At 41.5% G+C, this 23737-nt stretch overlaps 2 protein-coding genes across 3 annotated transcripts; both read right to left on the reverse strand.

The window, feature by feature from the left end:
* Positions 1 to 991: 991 nt before the first annotated feature.
* Positions 992 to 9940, reverse strand: LOC108115066 (homeobox protein slou). The gene is made up of 4 exons (XM_017226315.2): positions 8424 to 9940; positions 7274 to 7532; positions 1712 to 1989; positions 992 to 1576 (listed from the first exon to the last, which is right to left on the reverse strand). Exons 1-4 carry the CDS (start codon positions 9618 to 9620, stop codon positions 1361 to 1363), a joined length of 1950 nt encoding a protein of 649 aa, XP_017081804.1. The 5' UTR covers positions 9621 to 9940; the 3' UTR covers positions 992 to 1360.
* A 10968-nt stretch (positions 9941 to 20908) lies between these two features.
* LOC108115092 (cilia- and flagella-associated protein 161) lies at positions 20909 to 22374 on the reverse strand. Of its 2 annotated transcripts, XM_017226340.2 has the most exons (5): positions 22264 to 22374; positions 22145 to 22203; positions 21477 to 21995; positions 21316 to 21417; positions 20909 to 21242 (listed from the first exon to the last, which is right to left on the reverse strand). In XM_017226340.2, the coding sequence occupies exons 2-5, from the start codon at positions 22199 to 22201 to the stop codon at positions 21075 to 21077; spliced, it is 846 nt and encodes a 281-aa protein (XP_017081829.1). In that variant the 5' UTR covers positions 22202 to 22203; positions 22264 to 22374; the 3' UTR covers positions 20909 to 21074. The 2 variants fall into 2 exon arrangements, with proteins under 2 accessions (XP_017081829.1, XP_017081830.1); XM_017226341.2 differs by lacking the exon at positions 22264 to 22374 and having other exon boundaries at positions 22145 to 22234.
* Positions 22375 to 23737: the final 1363 nt, after the last annotated feature.

Here is a 23737-nt window from a genome sequence, read left to right on the forward strand (position 1 = left end):
AAAAGTTTTGGTTGGGAAATGTGTGCAACTAAAATTAGCATTTAATTTTATGCAAATTAAACAAGAGCCACTCTCTCTCCTTTCGCTGCTGTTTGAATTTGCTCACATGTCTGCAGCTGAATAATTTAGGGACTTACATTTACAGAAATTAACGTACACCAGAACGTCCTTGTGCATGTGTGGGTGTGCTGCGGCTGTGTGAGTGTGCGGTGCAAACAGGATTTGTGCGACTAATTGCAAAGTACTTAAGCAAAGCTTTAAACAAACGTAAAAGCAAAAATAGTTGATAAATTATTTAAGCGAAAAGGAAAGAAATGCGCTGGTAAAAAACCTCGAAATAATTCCGTATGCACCCGCAGAAAAAAACACTCTCGTAATAGATATGATGGGATTTTCCACAGGAATCCATGCGCTCTGTTTACTTTCGGACCTCAGTGTCAGCGGCAGGCGCAGTCAATCCGAATGACCGGTCATGCATGGATTTCTCGATTTCTGTTTCAATTATACGCATCTTGGCCCAAACACACACTCTGCCTGAGGCGATTATAATATCAATGGGCCGGAGGTGTGTGCGCGTGAATTTATTCATTTGCTTGTCACTGTTTTGACAACCTCTCGCCGCCCGACTTCACCGGAACAGGAAGATATAGCCACCCAGTCAGTCAGACAGAGAGCCAGCCAGAGTCGGCGGCTGCCAGGAGCATTGTGTCACCCAAAGCGGATTAAGAAATTTCGTATTCGCATCCGTTTGCCACATAATTGAGTGGCCGGGTGTGAGTGCCTGAGCCTCTCAACCTCTCAGCCTCTCAGCCTCTCAGCCTCTGAGCCCCTGATGGCAAATGAGAAGCAAATTTAAAATTTTACACTTGACTTAGCATTGTTGTCCTGCCATTTCACACGATACACATAAGCCCACACCTCATTTTTTTTTACAGCCATCCCCCATGGGCGAGTAACCATGTATATACATCCGCTTCTGGGTAGTTTTTAAAATGTTTATTTTTCACTTGACATTTATGCAATTTTTGGTTTGCTCTTTTTGATTTTGCTTGCCACTTAAACGCTACCTTGTAATTATGTATAATTTTTAATTCTAGATATGGCATTCGAGGTTCTAAGCACTAGCAGCTAGCATATTTATACAAGAACTATGTACAGCATTTAATCGAAGGAATCGAAGGTTAACAAAGGAAATCTCTGACCGAATACTAAACACACACACACACTTAAAGCAGCTTCACATTTACAGTTTATCCTTGCTGGCCATCGATCCGCTTCCGGCCGCAGGTCCAGCCGCGCACCCTTCCGTTCTGCCTCGCTTTTCGAACAGTTGCAACAATCGCTGTTGCATCTTGCAATTTTATGAGTGCGAATGGCTGAGGTGATGGGCGCCAAGGGGGTGGAAGTAGGGTCCGTAGGGTGGATAGGGCACGGCATGTGAGTAGAGGAGTCCGCTGGCATAGGCCCCTGGGCCAAAGGAACCGCCGCCGGGTGGTGGAATGGTGGGGGAGTTGACGTCCATGCCGGGGTTTTGCTTCTTCCACTTGGTGCGACGGTTCTGGAACCAGATTTTAACCTGGAAAGAGGAATGGCAAACAGAATTATTACAAAATGAATTCTTTAATCATAAAATCTATGAAATTTTCTTATGTAAGATTATTTTTCATAGTATTCAGATTTGATTATATAATAAATAAAATATATCTCTTACCTGGGTCTCCGTCAGACTCAAACTAAGAGCCAAGTTTAGCCGCTCGCAGACGCTAAGATATCTTGTGGTCTTGAACTTGTTCTCCAGTGAAACCAGCTGCTCGTAGGTGAAGGCAGTGCGGGCTCTTCGAGGCTTTGAGCCACCGCCTCCACCACCGCCGCCAGATTTGCCATCGCCATTGCGACTGCCGCCTTTTTTCGAATCCGTCTCGCTGCTGGGATCGTCAATATCGCTGCCATCGTCCATATCGTCCTGATCCATGTCATTGAGATCCTGGGCTGCAAGAGAGAAAAACGAAGATAGAAGCTTGATAAATTCCGACGTTGGTTTCTTTTTGCATAAGTCAACAGGCAGTGGATGGCCATCCATCACAGACAAATGGCAATGTCCCGGGGGATTGGCAAACGGAAATCAATCACCTCGACCACCGCATCATTGTTGGATTAATTGGAATTTTTCGGCACATGTTGGCGCACATGTGACTGCCGGATGACCAGCCCAGAGTTTTCGCAAAGAGACGAGAGAGGAGATGGAGTGTCTGGCTGCGTTGATTGCCATGATTCGACAATCAAAATTCAATTAAGGCAGCTCGCCAACTGACCAACTGTGTCCGTGGGTGTGTCTTTCGCTCAACGAAATATCAGTTACCAATTACGGGCCCTACATTTTGGCCTCTTCGATGGCGTTGTATTATGCAATCGTTAGCCGAAAATATTGTAAGCCGTTAAAAACTTTAGCTTGTTAACAAATTTCACTGCGGGCTCAGAGCAATTTTGCGGTAAACCCCTTTCAAAGCTCCGGAATCGATTCAGCCAGGCGAAAAAGGGTCGGCAGGCAAAAGTGTCAACCCCTTCGTCAAGGATGTTCGCGTTAGTCCTGGTAATTGGCCAACATGATTGGCCGTGTTTGCATGACATTAGAAGGGCAGACTGTTAGGAGGAAGAAAGTGCAAAGAGAGTGCGCCTAAAAGTGCACCACAGTCTGGCCGGCAATTAAGCCGAAAATTAACGTGAACGCTTCATTTAATATTTAACGAATTTTCGCGACTGCCTCTCCACAGATTGGGGCACTGCCATTACCGCTGGTAATGGGCTGTGGAGTGTTTGCAGGCACTTTGATATGCATTAATGGCACATTAGATGCTCGCCAGCCCCCATCAATACATATATCTAACCAAAATCAGTCGACGACTGGCCCTGACCACAATTGGTTTGAGTCAATTGAATTAACAGAGCTACCCCAATGGAAAACCAACGGGTGAAAATCGACAGACAGCTTAATGCGCTGTCAAACAAATGCGGAAAGTTCAAAGGGCAGTCGGGGATAGGGAGGTAGGGAAGGGAGGCCTGGCTAATAAGCGTTGCAACCACAATTTTGCAATGGGCGAGCGAGGGCGCCTAATTATGCTGACCATTCAACTAAGAGCTGCAACGTGGCGTATGCGTGATGTCTGGCATTAAGGAAAAACGGAAAAACCCGCCGGACCAAGATCAATATTTGTGCTGACTGGGAGTAACGTTTAATTAAACTGAAAGGATTATGCTAATTTGTGTGCGGTAATCTCGAATGTGTGGCAGGAAGGTCTTCCCTACAACTTTTTACGATGTTTTAAATATTTATTTATAAGTCCTTAAAAATAATAAATTGTTTACTTTTAATTTAAAAACAGGGATATAATGAGTTAAAAGATAGCCAGAGAATACAGTTTTCCAAGATGATTTCTTTAAGTTTACCAAATGGTTTACCTAATTGATTACTAGTAGAAAGTGGAATAAGAAAGTAGTTTTATGAAGTAATCAGAAGACTATATAAACCCATTATCTTTAGAAAAGAACAGCATTCGAACATCAACAATACCAAAGAAGAGTACATAACAATCCTAATTACTTAAGATTTTTCCACTAATTTAAAGCCCTTATTTAATCTGCATTTTTCGCCACGTTTAAACTTGATCTCCATTAAAAGCCAAAATCATTTCGAAGTTCTTATCTGTCTGGCGTCTGCCATTAACAAAATGGCCGCTGTTAATTATAATTATGGCGAAAGCACTTCATAAGCAATTTTGATGATATGGCAAAGAGGCAAAGGGACTGAAAAGGGAGAGAACCACATGGGGAGTTTGACTTGCCGAAATGAAAGGACAGGCAGAAAGGATAGCTGAAGTTACAACATATAATTTAAACTTAATTATGAAATCCGAGTGTTAATTACCACAAACTGGCGCATAATTTAGCCCACACACACACACAGAGGCGCAGAGACTGTCCCGAAATGGCTTATAAATTTGAAGTTCTTTGTGTTGGGGCAATCATTGTAATCGCATCCGCCTGGCCAATGCGACCCCGGGGAGCATTTGTCGTCTCATTTTGCCATTTTCATAAAATAATAAATGAGTTGCTGATGGACGGATATTCTCGTAAAAACGAGCCGAGCTCTCTGGTCTCTGGAAATTGTCGCTTAACTTGACTTTGTGGCAACGGCAAGAAGGCGAAATGGAGCTCGTCATTACACTTACATACACACACAGTCAGGACTCCCCCGAGTCCTGTCACCCATACAAACGAATAGTGAGTTAAAGAGAGAGTGAGAGAGAGAGTAAAAGCGTAAGAGAAAGAGAGAGCTCAACAAATTGAGTGCTGAAAAAGAATAAAAGTTTTTCGCAGCCATTTTACATTTTTGTTTCGGGGGTTGTTTGTGCTCCAACCTCGTTGCCATTCCGTTCCGCCCACATTTAAATGTTGGCCACCCCCAGATTTCCCTGCCCCTCCCCCATCCCGTCTTCCACTTGGTTATCGCTTGTTTTTTCATATGACTTTTGGGGCGCATTTCAGTTGCTTTCCTGGCTATCTGGATTATGCAGACAATATGTGGCTTTATTGTTGCAAGTGTGTGCCTAGCTCGTGTTGTTAGTTTTATGTTTTGCAATTTAAATGAAATGCAAATTGCTGCGCCTAAAACGCAATGAATGGCGCCTTGGAGAATTCAAAGCCACACACGGGGCGTATGCGTAATATTTTCTGAATAATTAACCAGCTACTGCAGTTGTCAAGTTAGTAAAATGGGAAAGGAGTTGGCCGGCCACATAAAATCTAATTAGTCGCACTGACAAAGGGTAGCATAATTACGCTAATCCAAACCGAAGCCAAGGCATTAACACCTCCACCCAATAGGCCATAAAACAAAGGGGAGAGGCGGGGGGGTTGAATTGGAATCTCTGGCTGTCTGAGTGTGTGTGACAGCGCCATTGAAGCACCTAATGAATGTGCGGTAATTAAGTACCTTGCTAATTAATGACTACAGCAACACCAACCAACAATCGTTGAATGCCAGACGGCAAACAGTGCGTATGCGTGATGCACACACACACACACCCTCGCACTTGACTGTCTGTCTATATGTCTTTCGCCCTGTTTGCAAGTGTGTGTGTGTGTGTGTGTATCCTGCCTAGGGGTTGCTGTAAACTGCCAGCAACATAATTATTTCCAACATCATTATCGTGGTAAAGTTTCCCCGGCTGTGCCTCCTGTCTGCCTCCAATTCAGTGTTTGCAACCACTCGACTTCATCGCCACATCCTCAACCCCCTTTCATGGGGTCGTTGGCGCGACCATTGAGTCGGTTTTATTAGCAGTTATGTTCCCAGCAGCCGCCCGCCATTGATGAAGTTAATTGTGTTTTATTAACACAAACACAAATGCACAAACAGCAAAGCCGACAACCAGAAATGGCCGATAATGTGTCGTTGATAATGATGATGTGGATGTGGACGTGGATATGGATCTGGATGGTGGCCATGCCACTAAGGCCGGCGAAACATCATTTCCCGGTGTTTATAATTTCCTACATAAGCGCTTAACGAATTGGCCATTAAAAGTAGTGGGAGTTCGGCTGTTTAAAGCAGGTTAATTAATTGGCAATATAAATTTACCATTGCTTCTTGGATAAACACAAATACAAGAGTTTCAAAGAGATGAAAGAGAATGGGTTATTAAAGAGGGGCCGGTATATAGTCGGACCTCGAGAAGTAATGTAAATGCTACTCTATAGTTAATACTTTGATGAGGAGAATATCGTTCGTTGAAAAACTTTCGGTCAAAGATATATTACTAAGGACTGATCCCTGGATATGGATCGATAGTAGAGTGGAATTACTATGCATACTGTTGTAAATATGGAAATACCGATTATTTTACAGGCCAACCAGGCCTTATTTGGAAAGATCTTGATGAAAGGTGATACCGTTTAGTTACTTTACTTAATTAAAAAGAGTTGCTTGGAACCTAAACATAAATCTCCATAACCATCCTTAGTATAGTAGATGAACCTCTTTCTCCAACCCTTAAAATTTGTTTTCTCCCAACTTAAAATCATTTCCAAACCCATATCCAAACCCATTTACCAAGTCAACTCGTTTCATAATCAGATCATGAGGAGCGTTCAAACAAACCGCACCGAACTTCAACTTAAGCTCCATCACTCCCGCCGCCCCAAAACCCATGAGACTGAACTTCTTTTTCCTGATTTTGGCGCTTTGGCCAGCGGCTTAGCGATGGTATCGCCATGCCCCCATACCCCACGCCCACAACAACTTCAATCAAATTTGCAAATTTTTATTTGAGCAATTTCTTTGCAACGAGCCAAGCATGAAAATCAATTAATTTTCAGCAAAATTTTAGCCAGCCACCGAAAAAAAACGAAAAAGGCAGCAAAGGCATCGAAAAAATCATTGGAAAACCCAAAACCTGATCCGCAGCAAGACAAACAGTTCGAAGAGAGAAGAAAAAATACAGAGAGAGTGTAGAAAAAATAGGAAATATAGCTTACCAGCTGGCAATGGCTTTTCCCCAATTAAAACATCAATCAATCAATTAAAAGCAATTCTATTGAAAATCCTTATTGGATATGAGTGCAGCTTTTTGGTCTAAACAAGTTTGCCTTCAAAAAACGAAGAGTGCCAGTTACCAGCAATTCGGAGATCCGTTTCTTTTTTTTTTTGGTTGCTTTGGCATTTGCGCATTTGTTTGCCGTTGAATATACCCAAAATATACATAAATGCTTTCATGGCCAACATAAACACACCACCCAACAAACCCCCCCCAAAGAACCAAACACTCTTACCTACGTGACTTGCGCCTGAAAGCAGGCAATACGAAAAATCCCAGGGCCTGCAAAATGGCTGGCAGCTTTGCTAGCTTTTTGAGGGGTGCGGCTGGCAAAACGGAAAAGCAAATTCAAAATCAAAACATACCTAAAAACGATACAAGCAGCAGTATAAATATAACATTCGCCACCCACCACCACCCACAGCCATCCTGGCAGAAAAACAGGGAAAAAATCAGGATGAGAAGCCAAACTGTTTTGCAGGTGTTCTGCCCACAGCCTCCCCTTTTTATTGGCCATGTATGTAAGCACGAAGGGGTGGGTACTCAAGGGGAATGTCTTTAGTTGGCGTGCCCTGAATTTCCATCGCTTTCAATCAAATCAGACAGCTAACCATCAAAGTGATTTGCGATTCATCGGGCGTGAAGTCTAAATCAGTTGAGAAATGAATAGCTCTACTCACCAGACATATCCTCGCTTTGATCGTCATCCAATCTCTCCTGCATCTCCTCATCCCTCTCGTAGCTCCACTGCCTTGGATGGCCAAAAGGACCACTGGGTAGCTTGTTGCCCGTGAACTTGTTCGGATCCAGGATGTTCTCCACGGAGAATGCCAGACGCTTGGTGGCCGCATCTCGCTCACTGGAGGCACTCGTCGAGGCGGAACTCGGATTTGCCGGGGCATTACTGTTCACCGATCGGGTCAGATCAACGGGACAGACCTAATAGGATATAGTATGGATATAGATGGTACATTATATGAAACGACTACGAAAGAATGATTTTAATATTACGTAATATTTCATTTTTTAAGATCAAGGTACCTCTCTTTTGAGGGCAACATTATAAAGTGGACTTTGCCAGAAATACGGCTTGAATATTTTTATTTTGTCTTCTAACAACATTTTTAAGTGGAATGTAATCGGTGTGACAGATCTCAAAAGCTTAAAAATTGTTTCTATACATTTAAGAGCATTTTAAAAGTAGTAAATAATTTAGTGATATATTTGGCAGAAACCTCAATGACGAACGTTTTCGATTGTACATTCAAATATTAATTTCTAATATTTTCGAAAACCGAAGAATAAAAAGCCAAAATAAATAACTTTAATTCAAATTTTCAAAATTAATAATTTTGTCAAAAACTTGAAATTGCCAATCTTAATAGCCAGTTTCAGTTTTATTTATTTTGTATGTAAGACATATAAGACATTCTGGCAGAAGGCTGAAAATGTGTTCATGTCAAAATATTATACGATATTGCAACATCAATTTGTTAAGGAATTTTATTATTGAGGAATTTATGAGATTGATTTGATTATGCTACTAATTTAACTTTCAATGCCCCATAACAAAAACCAAGCTATAATAGAGAAGGAAATATCACGATTTTATACATTCGAAATTTTAGAAATGCATCGTCCGACTATAATTTACATTTAGTATAGGTAAACATATTAGTTTCACTTTCGAAAATTATACATATAATCTGTTAGGCGGCTTATTTCAGTTATATAACCTTAAAACTGAAAAAAGCTTCATCTGGGATAGGATATACCTAAGATATTCCTATGGAATATCTTCATTCTCAAACATGTTCTATCATCACTTACCGACGGCGTGCTGTGTGATCCATCGTTGCTATCCTCGTCATTGCCATCGACATTAAGTTCCTCGCTGGTATCGCTCCTTGCGTAATTGGCTGCAGCAATCTGCCGCGAGGTGGCTGCTGCAGCCGCCGCCGCTGCCGCCAGACCGCCCAGCTGTATTCGGAACCCATAATCACTGAGATCCCGTCCACTGGGTGATCCGGAACTGGAGTTGGAGATGGAGGTGCTGGCATTGGAAACGGAGTTCGAAGCAGAGACAGAAGTGCTGGGAGCTTGAGTAGTGCGAGCTGCCACCGCGGCCACCAGCTTGATCCGCTCGAGATCCATGTCCGATGGTGGGGCAACCTGCTGCTGTTGTTGCTGCTGCGAGGAATGTGGCGGATTCTGGGGCGGAACGATGGGTGGGCTCATCTGCTGGTCGGAATGCATGGCCGGGGAAGTGGGAGGCGAAAGTGGCGAAGTGGCCGGCGAAGGTGGGGCAGTGGTACTGCTGGTGGGAGCCCTCAAATGAAAGACAGCCGCCGGATGAGGATGAGGAAGTGGATGCGGATGCGAGTGCGGATGTGGGTGCTGAAGATGCTGATGATGGTGCATATGTTGCTGGGCGGCGGCCAGAAACTGGGGATTCTGCAGCAGGTGTGGATGCTGCTGCAGCAAGGCGGCATGTGGGTGCTGCAGTGGCTCCGGTCGTGCCAAATGGCGAACGGCATTTAGTTCCAGGAGTTTCCGCTGCTGGGCGGGTGAGGAGAAGCTCACGGATCCCACCGCAGCTGGCGGAGATTGCGAGCGCCGAGGATTGCTGTTCGCATTGTGGTTGGTAAGACTGCTGTTGTTATTGTGATTGGGTTTCTCCTTGTCCTGAGAGTCCTCCTGCAAGGGACTCAAGCGGCTGAGCAAGCTTCCCGATTCACTGCTCATTTGCTTGAGCCGTTCCAAAGAGTATCTCAGCTCCTGTTCCTGCTTGCCTGCCACTGCAGAGCCATTGGCACTGATGATGAACTTAGGTATCTTAGCAGCTGGCGGAGTAGCTCCGCCACCTGCTCCACTGGAAACCACGCTGTCCACACTAGCCACTTCCGGCGAGGTGTTGGACTTGGGTGAATCCGGATTCGAATTGGGACTCATCAGGCCACCGACGGCTGTGTTCTGGGCAGATGCACTATCGCTGGCCTTTTGCGCCGGCGATTGCAACATGACCATTTTTGGTTCTTTGGGAATATTGTCTTGGATTCACTGGTCTGTCACTAAAAAGTTCACTGATTCTGTTCACTAGCTGTGTTCATTCACTGCGCGATGCGTGTCCTGTCACCTTGAGGGCAGCCAATCGACTGAATCTGGATCTGCCAATATCCGATGTGGACGCTATACTGCCACGGACCTACTGTGCTCCGATGTCCGATTATCCTGGGCGTAATCCGCGCGCGCCACGACTCACACGCTCAAGAGCCAGAAGCGTAATGATGATGAGGGTTGTTTCAGTCTTTCTCGGAGTTGTTAATCCAACAGATGTGTTGTGTGCCTGTGGCAAGTCAACTGCTAAATGCTGCTGCTGCTACGGCTACGGATGGTGGTTCTGCTTTTGGTTCTAGTGGTGATGATGATGGTGGTGGTTTTCACATTGAGTGACTCTCTGTATGGGCACTCTACACGCCCACCGCTGCTGAGTGGTTCTTTGAGTGGATTGGCTCCTCCCCGCCGTGGCTCTTATCTCTACTAGCATCTAATGATTTAATTTGCCTTCCACTCGTTAGCAAATGTAATGGTCTGTTGCAAGTCTAAGCCACAGAGCATCAGGATCTGACACACACAGAAACAGAAACAGAGAGAAAGAGAGAGAGAGAGAGAGTGTGGAGTCCTGTTTTACATAGTTCTTCACTCAACTGTAATAGCCATCTGATGGAAACAAAGGCTAACCAGTCATCTAGCTAGCCACCCATCCAGCCAGCTAGCCAGCCATCTAGCCTTCTCCTCCCGAGGATGTGAGTAATTGTCAAATTATTTAGCGCAAAATTTGTTTGTTTATGCGGTTGGGTGCTTCCGAAATGGATCTCAACTTTTGGTACGTTCCTCTCTTTGTTTTTTATTTATTTTTTTAAGCATTTCTAGTTATATATATTTTCCCGCTGTGTGTGCTGAGTTTTCCTTTTGCTTATGGCATGCCTGGTTTGTTCTTAGTCATTTATGCATGAATGCTTTGTGCTTTCTTCAGCTTAATTGAATTTTAGAATATTTTTGCGGCCATAATTATGTTGCTAATTAGTTGGTTTATTTACTTAATTTTTTCTTTTTTCTCGAAATGAGAAAATCATCTTGCCTCCTTGACACTTCCTATGTAAAACTCAAAGTGTTTGAGGAGGACAGACAAACTATGCCGGAACTCTTCTACTCCTGCTCTCTCTGTCGCTCTGCGGGACTTTCTCTCTCTCTCTCTCTTTTGCTCCTGCGCTTGCTCGCTCTCGGGAAAATTCTTTTAAATTGAACAAAAATTTATATGCGCTTTGGCACAGACGATTTAATATCGCATCCAATTTGCGGTTTATACGCATCGCAGCAGTGGCCTTCAAGGGGGCGGGTTGGGTGGCTCGTTGGTTCGCTGGGGATAGGCCACTCGGCTCTGGGTTTTCCTTTTTATATTCTTTACTTTTTTTCTTACTTTGGGTTCGAGGGAACAATGGGGCGTATAAGTGACATCGTTAAGTGGACGCTGGGTGCTGCTTAATGAACTCCGACGATGGAAAGTTGGGTGTTAGCTGGGATCTTACTCCTCCAATATATAGTATATCTATATTCACTGGCTTTATTCCAAGACTCGTTAGCACGGCTCGTCTTTTCTCTTCTATAATTAACCACAGATTCGAGGGGGAGGAAGGCAACGAGGATGCTTAATGAGCAGCTTGTTATGCCGTTTTTCGTTTTAATTAGTTTTAAGATGCTCACCACCAACACCAGAGCGTCGGGCACTCATTTTAATTGGCCCATTGATGGCGGGCCCTTATATATATTTACTTGATTCTGCACTTACCGAATTATCTTACTCCATTGCTTATCCCCCTGAGTAGGGGCTTACTGCAAAGTGAACCCTTTTCTCGCTGTGTAATAAGTGCTTAACTCTTTTACATGCAAAATTAAATGATGCGCATACGCACGGTAAAACCGCAAATTATTTTAATTGCTTGTCTCGTCATTATTCATTATTTAAGTGCGCTCAAACAGCCGACGTATACGGAATACGTTATAGCCTGTGCATATATGTATATATATATCCTATACACGAGTGTGTGTATAGGATGTGTGTGTGAGTGAGTGGGGCCGGGAAAATTGGCAGTCCGCCAGACACGCACACACGAAAGCCGCTGTTTACATAGACATCAAACTTTTTGCGCTGCGGAAAAGCGGAAAATTGCTCTTGCTGTCGCATGTGGCCTGCTCGCTCTCTCACCGTCTCTCTCTCTGTCTCTCTTTCTGATGTACTTACTCTTCCATTTAATTAGTGAAAATAAGTATTAAATGAGCAGCTCTTGTTAAAATAAATAGTGCATGCAATGGCGGCAGTTTTCCCGCCCCCTGTACTCGCTCTTCCACGCTTGGCTTTCAACAGGCCGTGCAAGATTTACAACTAATTAAAAGGCAAATAAAAATGTACAGGGAGGTGGAAAATCGATAAGCTGTTAATATGAGCCGCTGACCTCGGGACAAAAGGCAATTAAAAGCACAGGCGGCCGGTCATCTGCATAATTATGCGATAATTAAATTATTGCCAATTTATTTATAGGATATTCCCATTTAATACACCGCTCGGCCCTAAGCCTGTGTATCCCTTGTATTTGTATATTTAATGAAGTGCGAGGGAGATGGCCTCCATTTGAGCTTCGGCCTCCTCGCTCCCCGCAAATTTCCACCGCCCCGCTCGCTCTGTTTATTCGGCCATTTTGTTGTTTGCACTCCACTTGCCGTAAGCCCCACGTTAATTTGTTTGACTAATTAAACTAATGAGCGTTCAAAGTTAATACATAAATTAGTCAGCCAGTCGGGGTAAGCTCTCAAACTGGGCGAAAATGGGGGAGTGGCGTGGCGGCAGCTGTTTTAGATTGCCTAAGCCCGGCTAATTTGGCTGTCAAATAATTATATCATTTAATAAATCATCGGATTGGATTTCGCTTGGTCATTTGTAAATTTTATGACTCGGAAATTTGAGTTTAACTAATTGGAAGTGTAAATTGTAAATGGGTGTTAGAATTTTTAGCATGTTGGCATGTATCAAATTTTAAATAATATTTTCACACTTTTGTAGGGCGTTTTAATGTTTTTGCTTCTGCTTAAGTTTAGGAGGTTCTATTTCTTTCTTTTTTCTCGGTTTGTGAGAATTTTAAATTTTATGTTTTAATAAAATAAAACTTATAGAAAGTCCGAGTAAGTTTAATAGGTATATGGATAATAATAATAATTAACTATAAGAACGTGTTGTAAGTTAACTTTTAACTATATAGCCAAATATTTATACTCCAAAACTATTTTTAAGTTTAAAGTCTTTATTTTCATATTTTTGGTTTGGATATATAAAACATGATGAATACAAAAACGTCTTTAAATAAACTACAATGAAGAACACTGAATGAACATTGTAATATTTAAATCTAATTATTATGATGACTCATTTATGGGTAAATTGTATGTTTAATAAAAGCTGTTTTTCTGGAAAGTTGATAACCAGTTCTTTCCTAAACACCAGATTACCCAATAAGGCAGCTTACATCCTTAAACACCTTAAACACTCAGAAAATTCAACTCCCCTCACGTACAACTCTTAAAACCCTTTTCGCTTTGAGTAATTTATCGATCGAATCTTTACTAAACTGTGGTTTTTTTTCCTTTGCCATTGGCTAATCGAATGTGTGCCTAATCTGCATTAAAAATGTGCACCTAAAAGCCCATTAGCCCATCATTCACTGGCCGCCGCACCCGATGGGCAAACAAGGACCAATCGCCGTGGTTGTTGTTTCTGCGAGTACGAATTAAATATGCTGCGCTAATTCCTCCATCAATTTGCAGCTCATTTCATATGCCAACCCATTTCGCAGGCCATCATCGGCGACGTCCTCGTCGTCGAGGGGCATGGAAATCGGCAATGGACATGAACGTGGACCGCTCGAAATGCCGCCGGGCAATCGGCCGGATGAAAAGCGGATACCGATGGGGCGGGAAAACTAGTTTGCATTCAGCTTGTGCACGTAATTAGAAAATTTCCATTTTAGAGAGAGAGAGGCAGGTGGCGTGGGGCGGCTGGTCAGAATGAAAACAAAAACAGAAACGTGCTAATTGCAAATTAATTATGCACGATATTGAATTTGGACTAAACGCAATGGCGGAAAACGGAAATCGGAAGTGGGAAATGGTAAAGGCCAGGGTAGCCATGGAGCAGTAAAGTGGAAAAGCGGGGAAAACGTGATTTGCATGAATGCCTGAATTTGCCAGATTTTTTGTTTTGCTTGGCGAAAGTATCTCTCTCTTTCGCCTCTAATGGCCGACACGATTAAGTGTCCACAACAGCGGCATCAGCATATAAACAGCTAAAGTGTTAATTGCCATAAATGCTTGTCATTGTAGCGGTAAACGTTGCTAGATACTGCGCCAGCGCTCACCCACCCACACACACACTAGCAAACACACAAGAGAGCCAGAGCGGAAACGGAAACGGAAAAAGGAACGAGCTGGAGCAGCAGCGGAAAAGCATTTAGGAAGCGCACATCTCTGAGCACTTGCACTCAAATGAATGAAATGAACTGCTAAATTATGCACGCGATTTAACCCTCATTTTGCCAGCCGCAACTTGCCCCTATCAGCCCACCCAGCCATCCAGCCACCCACTTATCTCTCACTCTCTTTCGGTCTTTTATTTTTCCCTCTCTTCACGCAAGCGCTGTGTTCTGAAGGCATCTCTCCCGCTCAGAAGAAAGCAATCCCAGGCCACGCCCTCATTTCCACAGCCAATGAGTGAAATCACTCGGCACTCAAATCTTTTCAACATGGCCGCCAAATGGAAAGCACTCAAAGAGCAAGAGAGAGAGTGAAGAAGAGAGAGAGAGAGCGTTTCCCCTACAACATTTGTCGTCCTTTTGCAGACTTTTTGCACCTTTTATTTTGTCATTTGTGTGTAATTTCGGAAAATGTTGGCGACATTATGACGCTCGACGCCAGTTGGGCCGGGGGTCGCACGCTTAAGTGTCCTCCAGGGTACTTACTTCGTTAGCAGAAGTTTCTCACCCTCCCTCCTCCTTCGTCCGTCCTCCTTTCACCAGGATCCTTATTGTTGTTTTTGTTGTTGTTGTTGTTGTTGTTGTTGCTGCGGTGGCGCACTGTGCTTGTCGTTTTGCGGATATGTCTCTTATTTTCATAACTGTAAATTGCTTTAGATATTAAGTCTGCTGTACTCGCTGTGGATTTTCCAACGCCACTGTGTGTGTGCGTTTGACACTGAAAGGAAAATGGAGGGGAGGATGCTGCACGGAGAAAAAGAAGACTAAACTAAATTGTAATATTAGATTTAGTTTGAAAATTTAAGTGATTTTGAGAAAACATATTTGAAAAGGATTTTTAAAAACATTTCCAAAAATATTGCTTTAGAAAGTTGTCCTCTTTGGTTTTCAAAAGTTTATTCAGTTTTGTTTACCTTTTTTTTAAATTTTATTAGGCTTCATTCGTATTCCCTTGATCAAAAATGTTTCTTTACAGATATTACATCTGAATCTTAAAATATTATTCTTAACCGTCTTATGTATAAATTATATAATAAGCATTAAAAATTATATACAAATTTTCTTATTTCCTAATTTTCCCCCTTCTTCTCTCCGTGTTTATGGAGCTTTATCCGATGGCAGGGGAAGCCATTCCATTTGCAGCAGGGTCGTGTTCTTCCACAGCTCTTTTTGTCAGGCAGGATGGCAGGATATTTATTCTGTGGGCAGGACAATATGTCCGCATGAGGCACCTGGCCAGGCCATTTAAATAGTTTCAAAGCTGCAGTCATTAGCAGCAACAATTGCATTTTGCCAGCTTCAAATTTTATCATTTACTGGGACAATTACAAAAATAATTGAAGATTAAATTGGTTACTTTTTGAAAAGGAAGAGAAAATTGGTATTTCTCTAAGCCAAACAAGCTTGGTGGGTTGATGAGAAAAAATAAAAATAAACTTAAATTTGATAATGTTTAAAGATAAAAGAAATGTTTTGGTAAGTGAAAAGGATAGATTTGTTAATACCAATTTATGGCAATAATAAAAGTAAATAAACAAAAAACTTATATGGGAATATTTATAAAAGAAATAAATCCTATCAACACCTTTTAAAATTTAAAGAGACATCCTACTTTGTTTGCAAAATTATTTAAATTAATGTTTGAATAAGTTGATGATAATTAATATTTAAAAGTTAGACAAATCATAATAACCGACTTAATTTAAAGGAAAATCTCTGAGAATTTCAACAAAAATAACCATCAAATCGTCTGATTACTAATGCGCTATAACAAATTATATAAAAGTGAAAAAATCCGTTGAATTTCTTTGCTTAAAAACATAACCATTAAATATTCTTCCACATCACTTCAAAATCTCGAAACAAACGAACTCGGAAAGCGAAATAAAGATTTTAATATGCGCAAAATTGAGACATAAATTAAAGTCACATAATTCTCATTAAAAGGCCGTAAACGAACAACGCCGGAAAATTTGAACAGAACAAAGAAAGAAACGCGAATGGCCAGCCGATAATAAAGCTATATGCACCTTAATGTGGCTATAAGAAGAGATCTCCCTGGGATCGGTATACTTTATACCAAAGACATTTGGCATTCAGATCAAAGAGCAACGACATTTTGGCCATAATTTAATAGTTTCGAAATACAGAAATTAAAATCTTAGGCAAATCAAAATAAACCAGGCATAACGGCCACAGAATCCAAAACGCACACAGATGCTAATTGGCAAGAGTCTTGTCTTTGTAGAAGAGCAAGTGAGTTAGGGAGATGGCTGAGCGAGAGAGATAGCTGCCACCCAGGGCGTTAAGTGGGCGGCGTTTGCTCGGCATCTGAAGGGGGGCAAAGCCTTTGCTTTTTGGCCTGCGCGCGCAATTTAAGTTGAAATTTATGCGCAGTCCAACGGGAAAGAAGAGCATTAAAAAGGAAAAGCAAACGCTCGCTCGGCTCAATGTGTTAAACGGCACATGTGATTTAAAACCGTATTTATTATGGTTTTTAATGTTTTTATTATTTGAGATTTCCGAATTTTCAGCTCTTGTTTGCCGCAACTCCCGGCCATTTGTCTTCGCCGAGGCGTGGAATTTTTTTTGTGCGACATCACAAGGGAATTTGTTAATTTCGATATTTGCCTTTGTGACGGCGATATATTAATGATTATGAATAAATTCTGTGGTAAAAACAAAATCATAAACTACACAATACGGCCATCAGCCCACAGATGTTTTCCTCGTTTGTGTGTGTGAGTGTGTGTGTGTTTGTGTGTGGTACAATACATGTGCATAAAATATTTAGCAACGCTCACACGAGCTTAGATTGCATAATGCATATTTTATGAATGTTTTCGTGCTTTTTCCCCCTCGTTTTTCTCTCTCTGTGTGCCACCAAGTCAGGTCGCACAAAAAAGTGTTGAAAATAAAAATCAAGTGCGCTGCAAAAGGGAGGGTAGCACATTTTAAAGCCACTGCGGCAACAAAAGGAGATGTAGAACAAACAGCCAGCACATGCCACAAAATGTTGCCCCTGCTACTGCTAGTACTCGGGCCACTACCACTGCAAAAATCAACGCATCGCACAGTATGAAGATGTAAAAAAAACAACATTTCATCTATATTACATTTTTATTTACACTCAAAAAGAGATTTTAGATTTTTTAATTACAAAATTCAATTAGAAATCTTATCTTTACTCAGGGAGAATGGGAAGTTAATAAAACTTTTTTTCTTCACACAAAAACCTTTCAAACTATTTAAATTTATAATATAATAATATGGTGAAGACATTATTATTTACAAATTAGACTTACATTTTCAAAACATGTTTATATAATATCACAATAGAAAACGTATTTATTTATGGCAGTTAACATTCATATAAGTTTGTGCATAACTTCTTTAAAACAAAATGAAAAATTTACAAAAATTACCAATATAAGATATTAAACTAATTTTTAGAATGTATTGCAGTAGGTACTAAGCTTAAGAATTTATTATAGTTTTCCAAATATTTGAAATCTAGAGTTTAGAAATTTGACAGATTTTAATAGATGCGAATACATTTAGGGAAATAAATCAATTAATACATTTATTCTATTTAATATCAGTTATTAATGCAAAAATCAAGATCAGTAAAAATTTTTTATTTCCGAAAACATAACAGAAACCATTCCACTGTGCTTTGGCCCCCATTGTTGCCGCTTGGCCAGTGGCTGCTCCTATTGCGGATTTTGAGCTGGGCATGTTTGGCTTGCCGGCTACTGGCTGAGTGCACAAACAGTCATGTGTACGAGCTGATGTCAATCCATCATTTGCCTTAACACCATGATTTGTTTATTTGACGAGCTGTATTAAGAGAAATGAAACACAATTGCCATTCTCTCCGCTCCGCTGCTGATTGCCATAAATAAATAATTTTCAAATCAGACACTGGCCAAATCCCCGGAATGCGAATGGTTGCAGTTACATGCTTGATTAGGCTCTCAATTGTGTGGATAGTTTTGATGTGTTGTAATCAAGAAGGAGAAAAAGGAGAAGGAAACTTGTTCTGTAACCAAAATTAATAGCAAAAATAAATCTGATGCTTAAGTGGAAAGTCTTGTCAGTCGACACACCTGAGCATCCTTCCGTTCGACATTGCTATTGGAATTTATTGCCCCGTTTTTTAGGCCAATAAAACCGGAGTGAACACCCAAGAACTTCCTCTTTAATAAGCTCATAAAGTAACAGCCACTTAAAACTTGTTGTTGCCAGCAGCGACATCAATAAACGGACTCCAAAGAGCTGCCAAATAAGCCGTGAACGAGTTCCGCCTCCGCTGATGCCACATAAACGTCAGTGCCACATCGTCATCATCATCCTCTTCTCGGGTGGAATGGCAACCCCTGCCTGGCCCTGTCTGTTTATAGAAATTAAATGACTTCAGAGACAAAATATGAAACATAAACTCAAGTCAACACTTCGATATTGAACAGGCATACAATAGCCCCTTTCTCAAGACCCCGAAGCCCCTTGTGGCTGCTTCCTTTTGGCTTTTTAACACTTTCGCCTGGCAAGGCAACCGAAGCTATGTTGGCATATTTTTAGTGTGATTTTAAAAATTTAAATTGTCGTAATCGTAAATTAATTTCATGGCACATAAAAATGCAGCATGGGCCATGCCACAAGAACATAACAATGTGTTTGTTTTTTCGGGGCTTTGTTGGTTTTCTCTGTCACCAAAAGGCCCAAATGATGCTTTGTTTTATAACACGATATATTCAAAATACATACTTTCCCTTTTTATTGTGTTTTGAGTGTGCTCAGTTGGCTTTTCAACGCCCATTTTCGAAAAGACACATTCCTAGGAAAACGAACATGATAAAGCGAATGGCTTTTGGTTAGCTAATTTGCCGAAGAAGGAGCAGAAAAATGATTAAAATACGAATATAATGCAATATTTAGAGGATGCATTAAAGAGTCATAAAAGCATTATATTCAACAGTATCTTAATTAGATGTGTAAATTATTTTTGCCGCCGACAGTCTGGCTGCACACGAGTCGCCTTGCAAGCGATATTTGTGTCAACGCCTCGTAATAATTACCGAATGGCAGGCGGACAAAAAACGGCGAAAATGTGTTGCAAATGAATAAAGTTTTATAAATACACATTGCACTTGATAATTAGAGGCATGAACAGAGGCAGGAAATGCCATTCGGTAATTGTTTCCTCAATGCGACTTTACCAGACGCCAAGGTGTGAAGATCCCACTAAAGATGCCTCAATTTTGTTATTTTTCATCTATTCGACACACCGCACAAATTATAGTCCCCTCAGAGATTTATTTATGATGAATTAATGCAGTAAATGCAACTTGTAAATCTGTCACGCGTCCCAGTAAATCATCCTGCATAAGTAATGTGCAGTTTAGTCCCGGAGAAAACACACCCAGAATCCGAAGACGATACTCCCCTCGAACCACTTTGTCACTCGAGATACTCGTACTCTTCCGACTGCAACAGATGCCGGGAATGGAGTCGGGGGAGTGTGAAATTGTGTCCTCTTCTGGCGGCTGTAGGCGGTCCGCGGCTAATCTATGACAGAAAACATGTAATCGGAGCGAATAGCCGAAAATAACTCGATGTCAGGGACCTTTGGCTTCATTTGCAGCTCTTTACTTCGCAATATTCCCTTAAGGACTGGCCCTGTGGCCCTTAAGTTCCTTTGCTTGGCCATCCAGTGGCCAATTAAAATCTCAATCATGGTTTTACAGAAATACATTGTGTCGAATTTAGTTGTTCAAATTAATTATGGTACACGGTGGAAAAATCTTAGCAGCTTTAGAAATACTAAAACTTAAAGGCAGCGTTGTATAGGATCAACATTTAATGTGTTGTTTTTTCAGATTTTTTTAAATAATGTTCCGTTTAGTTAAGCAATAATTATGATGACAATATCTGAAGGATCTTGAGAGAGTATTGCCTACTTTCCAGAGCCAGAGAGTTACATTTATAGTAGTTTGGGTCCTTAAAATAGTTATAATATCTATTGAAAGTGTTGACATTTGAGCAAGTAAAGTTATCTTCTTGGGACTAACAGTTCAGGTCGCTAGACTTTAACTAAATTAAACAGCAAAAATGTGACTAAATTACCAAAATGTGAAGGCGCCAATAAGTATGCATCAATAAATGTTAAATTCAAAATACCTAAAGAAACGTTCCATATATTAATTTTCTTTAATAAAACATACTACTAGACACCCTCATAACCCATAGGTTTCTCTCTGATATCCCCATAAAGATTTTAACATGAATAAAGTAGGAAATTTCTCCCAGTATATACCATGTGCTGCCATCCAATTCCAATTCCAATTCCCAGCTCCGTCTGGGGGCGGCACTTTCTTTTTATGACTGCTCTGCTGCCGTCGAATAAGTGAAGCGCGAACTAATTGAAATTTGTTGCGCTGACATCTTCTACAAGATCTGCTTGCAGTTGGGGCGACAGGAACAGAAGACGCTGCCCTTGTCGATCGTCTCCAGATCATTAGCCTCTTCCCGTCGTATAGTTATTGTCTAATTTTAATTAATTTATCACAAGCATAAAGTGGCGCAACTTGGCGCAACATCTCCCCGCAGCGTTGCCCCCGCCACAAATCACTCACACGCCTCGTTGACCGGCTAGAAACTTGCCCTGTGGGGATTGTAACATAAATTTCCATCCCAGATTCTTGGCATTTCCCGACCATTCAAAAGGAATTTACGACAACTTCTCGTCTTTTATTTTGACATGCTTAACAAACAGGCGAACTTGCAACAGCTCATTTGATTGGGTCGTTTAAGATGCCACAGCAGGTACGAGCTATAGCCAAGTTGAATAGGAAATAGAAAAAAATAAACAGAAAACAACCTAGATATGGGAAAAGCTATATCAATAGGTGAACTTCCACTGGTTCTTCCAGGTTTCCCGCTTGTACATATTCTTGTAGGTCTCCACGGACACCTGGAACTCTGGACCGAACAAGGTGTTGGCCAAAACATTCTCCACAGCCAGATTTCGATTGGTTACGGCGTGAACAATAAGTAAGGGATTATTCACCTAAGGGGTGATCAGAATATATTTTTATATTATTATAATTAAGCTGATTGAAGAACAGAGAGAATATACCTACCGGAATAGTTTTGCCCTCGTATTCGAATCTCAAGTAAGGATCCGTGTGGGCGCAGAAGAAGTGAGTATGCGAAGTGGGAACCCTAGCTGATGGGCCGCAGTTCTATGGGATAGGCTACCCATAGCTTAAAATACTTTTAAGGAGAGAAAAGAAGGACATACCTTGTGGGACACCAAGCCGAGTGGCAGTGTAACCTCGCCATGTTTGGTGGTGTAGAAAGACTTTTCAACGGGTAACGAAAGGTTTAACCTCTTTGGCCCACTAAACACATACATAGGCTCATCGGCGGGCTCCAGAGCCTGGAGGCGGAACTTCTCACCATAAGCCAGATACTGACCAGAACGGTCATCCTCGTTGGGACTTACAATCCTGAAGCTGTTGCGGAGCGAGGGACGTGGCGAAGGTGCCACCGTAAGATCGCACATCTCGTTTATAGTGTGGCAGTTGCGATGCAGTGCCTCCTGGGTAATCACCACCGAAAGAACAAGGTTCTGATCTATTGCTTGTTGGCGGCAGACATTGATCCTCACGGGGCGTAACTGAACCACCACTCCAAAGGCCAAGACATCCTGCGGCGGCCCTAATGTGGTTTCCTGGTAGAAGCGGTCGTAAACGGCGCGGGTTCTGTCTAGTAGAAGGTTGCCGCTCTCTCGGCGCTTCTTCATTTCGAAAACTCGTTTCTATCAGGGAGTGAGGATAAGTAGTAGTTTGATTACTTGACCTTTTAAATTTGATTTAAAGCTCTAACGAGTAGTGCCTCAATCTAATCAATGTCTTAATATTTAGTCACAGATAACTGGTGTTCTATATCACCATAAACAATGCTCACCTCCTCTGACAAGGCAGCTTCGAACCAGTTACCAACCTTGACCCCGGCGCTATACATGGCTGAGGAATGATTTTGAGAATGACAAATGTATTTTGGTAAGTTTCCAAATAATCAATTACCTAATGAGTGAAGGAAGATGGCAAAAGGTGTCCAGTTTCTACCCGCTTTTCCTATTTATACTGTGTAGTGTGCCTACCTAGTGACGGCCTAGTAACCACCTACTACGATGTGCTCCCATTTGAAAGATCAAAGATAGTTTTCCCCAGCTCCTCCAGGAAGCCACACACAATGAGGATACCCAGCGACAGCTAACCGAGCATAAAATTTGCATGCAGCGGCTTCAGCTTTGATCCTGTCAAAGAGGCGAAAATAAATTGCTCAATTATGAAATATTAACTGCACACGAGGCCGAGGCGCAAGTTAATTACTCATTTGTTGATTGTCGACTGTGGTTAATGAAGTATCCAACTAATTACATGTCGAGACGAGCCGGGAGCCGAGAGTGCGCATGTCATCAGCCGTTCTCCAAGGAATTCCCTTTAGCCGCTCATATTGAAAAATGCCGCTGCGGAAATTGAAAATGCGGCGGTCGGCCGTCTTTGGAACGATTTTCCACCAGCTGCCAGGGAGCCAACCGACTTGGAGCCAGCAATTTATTACCTTTCCCTTTGACATCTTGACACAATGTCGCCCTGGCCCTCGTCTCCCTCTCTCAACATCTCATCTCACCATTCCGGTGGCTCGCGTTTCGAGTAGTTTTTCCGTGGGGCTCTGAAATTACCCGCATTCATCTTTTGACAGTGGAAACTCATCGCACTGGCGTCTAATTAGATTATTTGTCAGTTCTCCTGCTGAATGGTTAGTGGCTCATCTCCTAAGTTCTGGGACTCATTCTCGATTGGCCCGGAATTAGCTTAGTGTGGGTGCTGGAAACTGAGAAGGTGGCTTGCTAATTAGATAGTCCATCATTGGGATTGGCTGTAAGTGGCAAGAAACTAAGAACAAGATAGTATCAGCTAATTTAATAAGATTATCGAAGATCAATTATGTATAATAACAAAGTAAATCGTAAAAATCTCGAAGACATTTTAGTTTTGACAGCTTTCAAAATGAGACTAATGGCTTAGAAGCTGACAAACGGATGTCATTAAATAAATTTTCATAAATACATTTATGATTAATGGCCATTAAACCAAACATCTTAAAAATGCCTAGCCTATTGAACCTATTAAATCAAAACGAATTTAAGATTAAATGTAAAATTAGTCAGTAATCTCATTTAAATATTTGTTACCGCTAATTAGCTTTTATGAACAGGAAATTCCTTTGAAAAGTTTAAAATTGGTTGCTAATATTGGAAGATATGCTAAGTATCTTCTAAATCGTATCCCAGTTTAAAATTGAAAGAAGTATCTTAAAAGAAAGATGTCAATCGGCCTTATGAAATTGTGTACAAAAATAAATCTTTTGAAATAAATTAAGTTAACAAAATACAAATAATTAAGTTTTTATGTTGTTTAATTTACATTCCATTTTCCAAATTAGGGGAATAAACGACGAAACGGAGCAAAACGAAAGTGCTAAAGGGTGTGA

The sequence above is a fragment of the Drosophila eugracilis genome, unplaced genomic scaffold, assembly GCF_018153835.1.
Source record: "Drosophila eugracilis isolate 14026-0451.02 unplaced genomic scaffold, ASM1815383v1 contig_974, whole genome shotgun sequence".
NCBI classification, from domain to species: domain Eukaryota; kingdom Metazoa; phylum Arthropoda; class Insecta; order Diptera; family Drosophilidae; genus Drosophila; species Drosophila eugracilis.